Below are 9,720 nucleotides of genomic sequence, written 5' to 3' on the forward strand. Positions count from 1 at the left end.
TTTTCATCGCCCTTAGAGACTTGCAGAGCTGTTGCATGGGCCTCGGTAGAAGCACGACTTGAGCTCACCTGAGGGGTGTAATATCTTGAAATGGCTTGTTTGAGTATGCTACACGTACCGTCGTCCATACCCTCAAGCAGCCAAGCTTCAGCTATCGCCGAAATTGAATAGCCCGAAAAAGACGGTCTCCAGGCGGACCAAATAGAATGAAGATAGTCGTTCTTTCATTATTGTGCTGAGCGGAGCCCGTAGTGCATGCTTGTGCATCAGACTACGCACTACCACTACGTACCTTACATTTTGTATCTGAGAACCCAAATCCCATGGAATCTATGCTTGTGCAGTAGATGACGAACTATCGCAAGGCTGAAAGTGAAATCGGGCCACGAAAAATGGATATGATGCCTGTGGTCGCTGGATTTCAGAACGAGCATGACACCCTAATGGCCTTCGATTTGTCTATCCATATAAACCGCGGAGGCAGGGTATCCCAAGTACCAGTGATTCCATTGAAAGTTCTGGAACTGTGCGGTTGGCGAAATAAATCGATGGTCGGGTGTGAGCGAATCTACTGTATATTGCCTCTTAGTATTCCTCCGCTCTGCACCCGAAGCTGCCACAACCGTCTGCACTTGCACCACTCCGCACCAAAGTTCACCTATAACACACCCGGTGATGGCAGCATATTACGCTACTCCCTCCAGTTCCGTGGTCGCCCACACCTCCGCCTTGCAACCATATGGGCAATACTCTGAGCAGGGCGGTCCAAACACAAGTGTTAACGTCTATGATCTGCCTACGGACTCTGAAAATGAGGCTGAAGTGGATGAACTGGAGTCTGACACCGATCCCGAAGACGAGCTCGCCGCAAGCGCTTCCGCTAACCAGAAGAAGAGCGGACGACGACTGGGGGAACGTGCTCCCGGTACAACTCTTCTACCCGCTTCCAAAGTAGAGAACATGGTTCAGCCGGATAGTGCGTCAGATTCAAAATACACTGTTCAGAGCTCGCGTTAAGCCACGTTTTTAGCTAGCGTTTCGATGTCGAAAGAAGCGGTGTTCATCTTGTCAGTTGCAACGGTGAGGAATCCGTTAGTCATTTTGCGGTAGATCTGAACATTTGCATCTTTACTTGCAGGAGGAATTCATAAAACGAATGGCACAAGCTGGACAGCGCCAGGCGTCCGCAAAGCGTCGAGGGACTGTGAATTACGCAGATTTGGGTGAGCAAACAGTGTTTTTTTCTAACTTTTGACCATAACTGTTCGTCAGCGTGCTCTACCCAACAATATCAGGAGTTCATGTTTTTACAAGGTTTGTGTGTCATTTGTGTGTCTTGCTCCGTCTCATATATTATTCAAGACACGATACCTGAACCAATATCCATAGCAGAGGCACTTGAGAGACGGGCAATGAAGGAGAAGGAAGTCTTGGAAGCCAATCCGGCAATGTCCACCACCCATCGACAGTCACCTCCTTTCATAGCAGTATCTGCACCCCAGTTAAACGGGAAGTCAAAAGCCAGGCCAAGGCCACCAGTCCATAATGGCCGAGAAACGTCAAGTGCAAGTGCAAACGGAAGTTCGAGGAGGGAACATAGACGGAACGAGGACGGTATGGACAGTGTTGTATCAAGAAGTCGAAGCACGAGAGTCGCGCAGGAGGATCGTTATGTCGGACCAGAAGAGCACATGTCAAGTGACGTGGGCAATGAATATCAGGCGGCTACATCACCCAGACGTTCAACCGTGGGCCTCCAGGAGACAGCTCGGTCATCTCACGACTTTGCACCCAATTGGCCTGGTCATTACACTGGCCCCGCAAGCGGCTTTCTACAAGATCCACATGGAGGGTTTAGCAGAGGAATTACTAGTCAGAATCCCGGCCGTACTATCTACTCACAACAACCACGTCCAGAAAATGGTTCTTACCAGTAGCATGTGTTGAAATGGCACACCTTGTTTCCTCTTGATTGTATTTCTTTGACGCAGTCATAACCTGGTAAATCGTCCTACTTACGACATAAGATAGTCCTCAAACAGTTACGGTTAACGTCACGTGCTAAAGTGTGATGAAGTGTGACAAAACCGATGATCACTTGCGACAGCAAAGAGAAGGAAACTGAAACGGAAGATCTATAGAATGTGTCCTTCTTCGTACTTCGTCCGTTTTAAAATTGTCATTTGTGTTGAGTTGCAAGAAGAGTTGGTCTTACGAATAATGGAGTACTAAGATGATCTATAGTAGTCCGAAAAAGGCACTCATCTGGATCACCTCACGAGTTTTACTGGCTTGACGGAGTGCTGGACTGTTCAAGGGGATGGCAATAATCCTGGAGGAGCGCGGCTTCGATGTCAGCAGATTAAAGGCACAGTGCAAGAATTTTGATTGTACCTGTGGTTCAACCACTTGTTGCTACCGTTGTATCCTCTATAATCAGGCATATTTCATCAGTGTCGAGTCAAAGTTAGAGACAGCCTTGTGTGGGTTGAGGGGATTCAAAGTGCTCTTCCTTCCGAAGTTTCACTGTGAATTGAACTTTATCGAACAATGCTGGGGGTTCGCAAAACGCATCTATCGTTGCTACCCAGCATCGACAAAGGAAAGCGATCTGGAGGACAATGTAATTAAAGCACTGGGTGTTATTCCCTTGACGAGCATGCGAAGGTAAGCAGTAGCCTTATGTTTAGTAACCATAGACACTAATGGAAGATTTGCCATTAGATCTTGTCGTTTTATGGATACATATCAAAAAGGTTGCAGGCTGCTTGGGCCGCAAAGCGCATTTACAATTGTCATATAATTTTCATATATCACCACATAGAGTATTCAACGTTCAACCCTTACAGCAACCTTACTGATCTTTAATTCTTTCAATCCATTGATTGTACCGGTAGGTCACGGTGTGATCACATCACGTGAGGTTTGCTGAAACTGCGTGAGGACTATCTTACTTTAGTAGATTTACCGTGTACCTTATCTTATCTCCCAAGTCGGACTGCACGTCTTTGATCGTATCTTGAACGCTCCTTTCAGAACACCATCGAAACTTTTGTTTGAGGCCATTAAGCTAGCTATACAGTAGACGCAATGGCACACGCTTTAGCAAGCCTCCCCATTATCGACATCGCGCCGTACCTCGAGGCTAAACGTGATCTTACCAAATGCCGGTCCACATCAGACGCGCTACACAACGCTTGTGTCGAGTACGGGTTCTTCTATCTAGACATTTCGCAGTACATAGATCCATCAGAGCCTGAAGAATTGACCCGGCTAGCCAGAGAGTTCTTCGCACTACCACAGGAGGAGAAGAACAAGATTGGCCTAGAGAACCAGGATCACGCTAGAGGTATTTCACAGTTGAGCTATCGCCGAGCCATTAATATCATTCTTGAACTTTACATTCAGGATACCAAAGGCTCAAGCAGAATGTGACTAACGGCAAGGCGGATAACCACGAAGGAATCGATTTCTACAAGCCTGTCGAGAACCCAGATAAATCCAAACCACTGTGGGGGGAGAATCAGTGGCCCGATGTCCCTGGATTCAAGCATAAATACGAACGATGGATTGAGAAGATGAAGAAGCTTGGTCTCATCGTTATGGAAGCGTAAGTTCTTGCTTAAGTCTACGAGATTTTCTTCCAGACATGTTCTCTCATAGGATGTCTGTTGGACTCAAAATGACGATGGAAGAATGGATGGACTTGCGAGCTCAGGTTGACGATAGCTTCTGGGTAATGCGGACTATCGGTGAGCATCATGACTGAAGTTCATCGTCGTGTTTAGCTATATAACAGGTTATCCTCCACTTCCAAATGACCACGACGGCTTCTCCTGCGGAGCACACAAGTAAGACGCTGTTAGTTTTCTGCTATCAAGATATACTGATGCACATGCACGGAAGAGATTACGGCTGTCTAACGTGAGCCACGGGTACACAATTCAGCACTATCCCTGACGTCGACTACCTAAGCTTCCTATATGCTGATCCCACCCGAAGTGCTCTACAAGTGTATTTGCGACAATCCGGCGTGACAGCATCAGATTTGGATGGCCTGCCGGCAGAGCACGGTACAGAAGAAGGAATATGGATAAACGCAGATCCCGTTCCAAATTGTGTTGTTTGTAATATCGGCGAGAGTACGTTGCTGGTGTTCCAAGCGTCCTCACTAGCTAATGCAAATCACTCAGTGTGGGAGATCTGGACAAACGGATTGTACAAAAGCACACTGCACAGAGTGGTCCACAGAGGATCGAATTACCGGTATGTGTTGCGCAGCGCTTTGTCGAGCTATGTCTAATTCATTTGCGTAGTGTCTCGTGCGTGGCAACCTACCGCTCTACGATATCTTCGTTTACTGATGTATTGACAGGATACCGTTCTTCTTCGAGCCTAACTTCACCGCGAATGTTGCTCCACTTCCAGCAGCTTTGCGTCTTTTGCCTGATCAAGACAAAGAATCGTCTTCAAACGTAGGACAAACCTACCAATCTGTTGTATATGGCGATTTTTTGCTCGCGAAAGTTGGTAACAACTTCGCATCGGGAGGTAAAGGGAAGTATGACTAGTAATCATTATTTCTGTAATATGCTGAAAGATCACTCGGATGTATCACGGAGGCTACTATGTAATGCGGTTCATAACTTATTCAACATCTGTATTGACACCAATATTAGGGGCTATTACCCGCTGGTACTAGATCAAGGTACGAGCGAGACGATCAGTGTTTTGGTTGACGTGCACCCTTGTTGTCCCAAAAAATGTTTTCCCAGTCCTGGACTTCTGTACCCAAGACTGAGATAATCCTTTCGTCGCTTCGATTCTTACTTAACATTTCAACTGCTCTGGTCATAACTTCCTCAACACGACGTAGCATTGCAAACCTACATACAACGTACAACATACAACTCTGCGCTGATAGAAAGCTGGTAACTTGATCACATCCTTAGCATATCAGGCTACATACGCTAATGTGCTCTCCCATTTTACAAGACACGGTTCTTCCATCCCTGGCGCTCATGGTAACAAGCTTCTGTGATAGTCTGGGGAGCAGAGGAACACTGGAACCCGACCCTGATCGAAGTCTCCTTGGTGAGACACCCTTGCGCGTACAAGCAGGCGCTGTTCTCGGCTGCGGTGCCCAAGACCGCGCCTTTGACCCAACCTTTGCCCTGGGTGTGGCACATCTCCTGCACCCTACTAGTCGTAGTGATGTAATACACGCGAATCTGTTATGGCCAGGTCAGAATCATATCACGATGTATAGAACGGCTGGCTTCGAAGCCTCGTACCTCTCGCAAGTCCTTGCACGCCACCGCAGCGATGGGCGTGTTGATGCGAGCAGCGGGCATACCGCTAGTGGTGAGTTTGACGAGGGTGTGGACCGTGGTCTTTGGGTCATTCAACGACATTTCAAAGATCTGGTAGTCTTTGTTCTGGAAGTAGATGCGGAATTTCCCTTCCTCGTTCTGTACGGCGGCCATGGCGGTCCCGACGAAGTTGATTGGCAGAAGGTCTGAGGCGTTGGACGCTGACTCGCACATGGCTGCTGATTCGGACATGATTGCTATAAGCTATGAAAATGAATGAATGAACTGTGGATGCGCTGCTGACTGGGACTCACTTTTGTAGAAGGTCGTTGATGCGATGGCTGTTAAGCTTGCAACGACTCTTGCTTTTAAACCTCCAGGCAGCCCCTGTCTGGAGCACATGAATGGTTCTCTGCTCTGAGGAAAATGAAATAAGTGGAGTCGCCGCAGTGCCTGCGCACAGAACTAACCAGGCCCAAGATGCGGCCATCGTGCGCCCTCCGTGCGCACCCAGGCCTGCATATAATCCAGGGAACCAAGTCTACATAGTCAGATGATAGTCAGATGACAGTCAGATGACAGTCAGTCAGTTCGTTCACGGGGCAATGCGTGACACACCTCTGGGCCAGAAGTACTTCAAACTAGGTCCCGTTCCCATGATAAAGCGAATAGTGTTACTTCAGCAACTCGAGGCCCATTCGGCGTTTCAACTGTCAAGTCAGAGGTGACGAGAACATCGCAATCAGCCGCCTCACATGAACGTGTACTACCGCGAATAGATCATCTGAGTATATGACGCTGCTTTGGCGAAGTCAGAAGGAACTACAGGGTCAGGACGAGGCTGAGCCTGGGGCTCTGGATCCTCTGTCATTCTGGAAGGCGCCGCTGATGTCGCACTCTCGGTCCTTTTCAATACGCTTGAATATTTTTTTCGCCATGAGAGAAACGGGGCTCAGAGTTTGCTGCGAAAAGTGCAGATGTTGACTCTGCCGTTAGGTGTCTAGAAGAGAATAGCAAGAAGGCAGTATTTTCATTGGTCAAGACTCAATCATTAGAGCGTCCACACCAATATGCTGGACACGGCGGTTGGAAGTTGAGCCGCAGCTGTGAGCGCGCAGTGCCATTCGCCGCCTACTTTGTTCCCTCCTCACACTCTGGACCGGTGAGGCCTTTCCTTCTCTGGTCGTCTCCATCGATGTGGGACACAGTATGTACCAGATCAAAAGCAGGATTATTGATGAGACCATAATCTTCGCCAGAATTGACTTCGTCGTTAGAGTGGTTATCAGGATCTTCCACCAAGAATTCTTCCTCTCGACCATGAGGCAGTAGTGCCCTGTGCAGCGTGAGTGTCAGCTTCATTGTCAAAGATAACCCGCCGTCGTCTTCCTCCATCAGATCATCATGATCACGCGCCAGCAAGAGAGAGATGCGCATCCAGTTGAAACTCGAATAGAGTCGAACTCTATAATTGTCAATCATATGCTCTTGATCATTAAGTTAGCAATGTGGTTCAGAGTCAGAGAGTAACTTACCTGGTTCAGCCGTGCTCGAGGGAGATGTCAAATTGCCAACGTGTGCGTGTAGCCGACGTTCTGCTGTTTCTCTCTGCCAGGCTCTTTTCGTCTGAAAGAGTGAACCGCTTCAGCGTGAGCTGCGATTCTTTGGCCTCTCGCAACCTCGCAACAACAAGCTAGAATCTCCGAGTCACCCAGGCCAGAGGCATTAATGTTGCTACAGGCAGTCTATCCGTATCGTGCCCGCCATGATAAAATCATGAGAGAAGATGGAGCCCATGGCTCGATCGAGGTCTGCGCAGGGACTAAGTTATCGTTTGTAGCAAATCACACCTGCGTCTCCCCTACTACCAATGCCATAGACGGCTATTCCTTCATGCTCCCACGAGCCGTATCTCACCAGCTGGTGCACCGTCTTGGCTCATCGACATCTCCAACACATACTTACAAAACTCGAGCTCGAGCTCCTCGTATTCGAGAACTTCACTCCCAGCTCGTCAGATGCTCGTGGAGACAGCATGATGGTGGAATGCTGTCCACTACTACTTATCTACAACCACAATACCTTATTCTGGTTTGTATGTGACAAGGTCTAGATATCTTGTGGGGTCATGGTCCATCCCTTAGATTCTTTCTAAAGTTCTAAACGCGGCCTGATATCTGCGCTGCGTCTGTCTCGTTCCTCGCCCAGCATTCGATATGGCCAAATGTCAGTACTCAATCCTGGTCCCTCTTGTACTTGATGTATTATCATTGACAACCTTGACTAGTTGAGTGTGAACCTATGACCCGTACATATGCCACGAGTCGGGGTCAGAAGTCCTACTAGTGTGTGGTGACTGCCGGCGCCGCAAATCCCAGCAATTGTGCAGATAGGCAGCAGCCCACAGGCTCAAACTATTGCAAATGTTGGTGAATATCTGACACTATACCCGAATGCTCACTTCGGCAGTCTATCTCAGGATAATTTAAATGTAATCGACACCTCTCGATCACGTTTCTTGACGAGTCCTACTCAACGGGAAATTTACTATCGATCAATCTAACAAACACAATTTCTTGTGCCGACTGTCAGAACCTTACCGACTTACGAGGTTGATAACACTGTTTTTACTGGGAGTGATAGAACTCCTCCTGCTGCTCTCTTCCAGATTCTGCGCCCCCGTTTCTCGTAGCGAAATATTCAAGCGTATTGAAAAGGACTCAGAGCGTAACATCAGCGCCTTCCAGAATGACAGGGGGTTCAGGGTTCCAAGCTCAGCCTCGTCATGGTCATGTGTTCCTTCTGGCTTCGCCGAGGCAGCGGCGTATACTCAGATGATCTGTTCGCAGTAGTCCACGTTCATGTGGGGCGGCTAATAGCGATATTGTTGTCACCCCTGATTTGACAGCTGAAATGCGGAATGGTCCTCGAGTTGCTGAAGTAGCATTAGTCGCTTTGTCATGGAAACGAGGCCTGGTTTAATTGCAATTTGAAGCACTTCTGATCCAGAGTGTGTCATGACCTGCCCCGTGAACAAACTGACTGACTATCATCTGACTATCATCTGACTATGTAGACTTGGTTCCCTGGATTATATGCAGGCCTGGGTGCGCACGGAGGGCGCACGATGGCCGCATCTTGGGCCTGGTTAGTTTTGTGCGCAGGCACTGCGGCGACTCCACTTATTTCATTTTCCTCAGAGCAGAGAACCATTCATGTGCTCCAGACAGGGGCTGCCTGGAGGTTTAAAAGCAAGAGTCGTTGCAAGCTTAACAGCCATCGCATCAACGACCTTCTACAAAAGTGAGTCCCAGTCAGCAGCGCATCCACAGTTCATTCATTCATTTTCATAGCTTATAGCAATCATGTCCGAATCAGCAGTCATGTGCGAGTCAGCGTCCAACGCCTCAGACCTTCTGCCAATCAACTTCGTCGGGACCGCCATGGCCGCCGTACAGAACGAGGACGGGAAATTCCGCATCTACTTCCAGAACAAAGACTACCAGATCTTTGAAATGTCGTTGAACGACCCAAAAAGCACGGTCCACACCCTCGTCAAACTCACCACTAGCGGTATGCCCGCTGCTCGCATCAACACGCCCATCGCTGCGGTGGCGTGCAAGGACTTGCGAGAGGTACGAGGCTTCGAAGCCAGCCGTTCTATACATCGTGATATGATTCTGACCTGGCCATAACAGATTCGCGTGTATTACATCACTACGACTAGTAGGGTGCAGGAGATGTGCCACACCCAGGGCAAAGGTTGGGTCAAATGCGCGACCTTGGGCACCGCGGCCGAGAACAGCTCCTGCTTGTATGCGCAACAGCGAAACGCCCATGATGTCTCGATCAGGGTCGGATTCCAGTCTGCCGCTGCTCCCCAGACTATCACAGAAGCTTGTTACAATGAGCATCAGGGGTGGAAGAGCCGTGTCTTGTAAAATGGGAGATCATATTAGCGTACGTAGCCTCGTATGCCAAGGAAACAAGTATATGGATCTGGTTGCTAGCTTTCTATCAGTGCAGAGTTGTATGTTGTACGTTGTATGTAGGCTTGCAATGTTACGTAGTGTTGAAGACGTTACTATCACCTGATCCGGAATGCACAATCGATGGGTAATGCACAATGCACTCCAGAGCTCACCACTCTACATATATTTCATTCGGAACAGCTGGAGAACAAGTATTAGCATATGTTCAATAAGACTGTCAAATCAAATATTTAAAATTGGCGCTGTGAAGCCTTCCCGAGATGAAACATTGTGCGAGTGTACCCAAAATGAGTGATTTTTGGACACTAAATCCAAGATCCACCCACATCCCATTGACCTATCAACATAGGAACTTCAACATGTATGAAATACACTATTCTGAATCTACCCCAGGTGTTTCTATGTCAATAGAACAC

The 9,720-nt window shown here is 48.2% G+C and overlaps 4 protein-coding genes across 4 annotated transcripts; 3 read left to right on the forward strand and 1 right to left on the reverse strand.

Moving 5' to 3' along the window:
* The first annotated feature begins 556 nt into the window (after nucleotides 1-556).
* EDB91DRAFT_1128874 (uncharacterized protein) lies at nucleotides 557-2,041 on the forward strand. Its single transcript, XM_041318550.1, has 5 exons — nucleotides 557-976; nucleotides 1,031-1,080; nucleotides 1,139-1,223; nucleotides 1,273-1,314; nucleotides 1,363-2,041. Exons 1-5 carry the CDS (start codon nucleotides 676-678, stop codon nucleotides 1,935-1,937), a joined length of 1,053 nt encoding a protein of 350 aa, XP_041178011.1. The 5' UTR covers nucleotides 557-675; the 3' UTR covers nucleotides 1,938-2,041.
* A 937-nt stretch (nucleotides 2,042-2,978) lies between these two features.
* Nucleotides 2,979-4,764, forward strand: EDB91DRAFT_308803 (uncharacterized protein). The gene is made up of 9 exons (XM_041326806.1): nucleotides 2,979-3,349; nucleotides 3,409-3,610; nucleotides 3,664-3,752; nucleotides 3,800-3,851; nucleotides 3,907-3,924; nucleotides 3,976-4,142; nucleotides 4,194-4,266; nucleotides 4,317-4,322; nucleotides 4,376-4,764. Exons 1-9 carry the CDS (start codon nucleotides 3,091-3,093, stop codon nucleotides 4,569-4,571), a joined length of 1,062 nt encoding a protein of 353 aa, XP_041178012.1. The 5' UTR covers nucleotides 2,979-3,090; the 3' UTR covers nucleotides 4,572-4,764.
* Nucleotides 4,765-4,988: 224 nt separating this feature from the next.
* Nucleotides 4,989-5,546, reverse strand: EDB91DRAFT_1051973 (uncharacterized protein; the record flags this gene model as incomplete). The annotated part of the gene is made up of 2 exons (XM_041313641.1): nucleotides 4,989-5,231; nucleotides 5,295-5,546. The coding sequence occupies 2 exons, from the start codon at nucleotides 5,544-5,546 to the stop codon at nucleotides 4,989-4,991; spliced, it is 495 nt and encodes a 164-aa protein (XP_041178013.1).
* Nucleotides 5,547-8,695: 3,149 nt separating this feature from the next.
* Nucleotides 8,696-9,253, forward strand: EDB91DRAFT_1052118 (uncharacterized protein; the record flags this gene model as incomplete). The annotated part of the gene is made up of 2 exons (XM_041313655.1): nucleotides 8,696-8,947; nucleotides 9,011-9,253. 2 exons carry the CDS (start codon nucleotides 8,696-8,698, stop codon nucleotides 9,251-9,253), a joined length of 495 nt encoding a protein of 164 aa, XP_041178014.1.
* Nucleotides 9,254-9,720: the final 467 nt, after the last annotated feature.

Source organism: Suillus paluster (assembly GCF_016628075.1).
Source record: "Suillus paluster strain FC165 chromosome Unknown EDB91scaffold_21, whole genome shotgun sequence".
Lineage (NCBI taxonomy): Eukaryota > Fungi > Basidiomycota > Agaricomycetes > Boletales > Suillaceae > Suillus > Suillus paluster.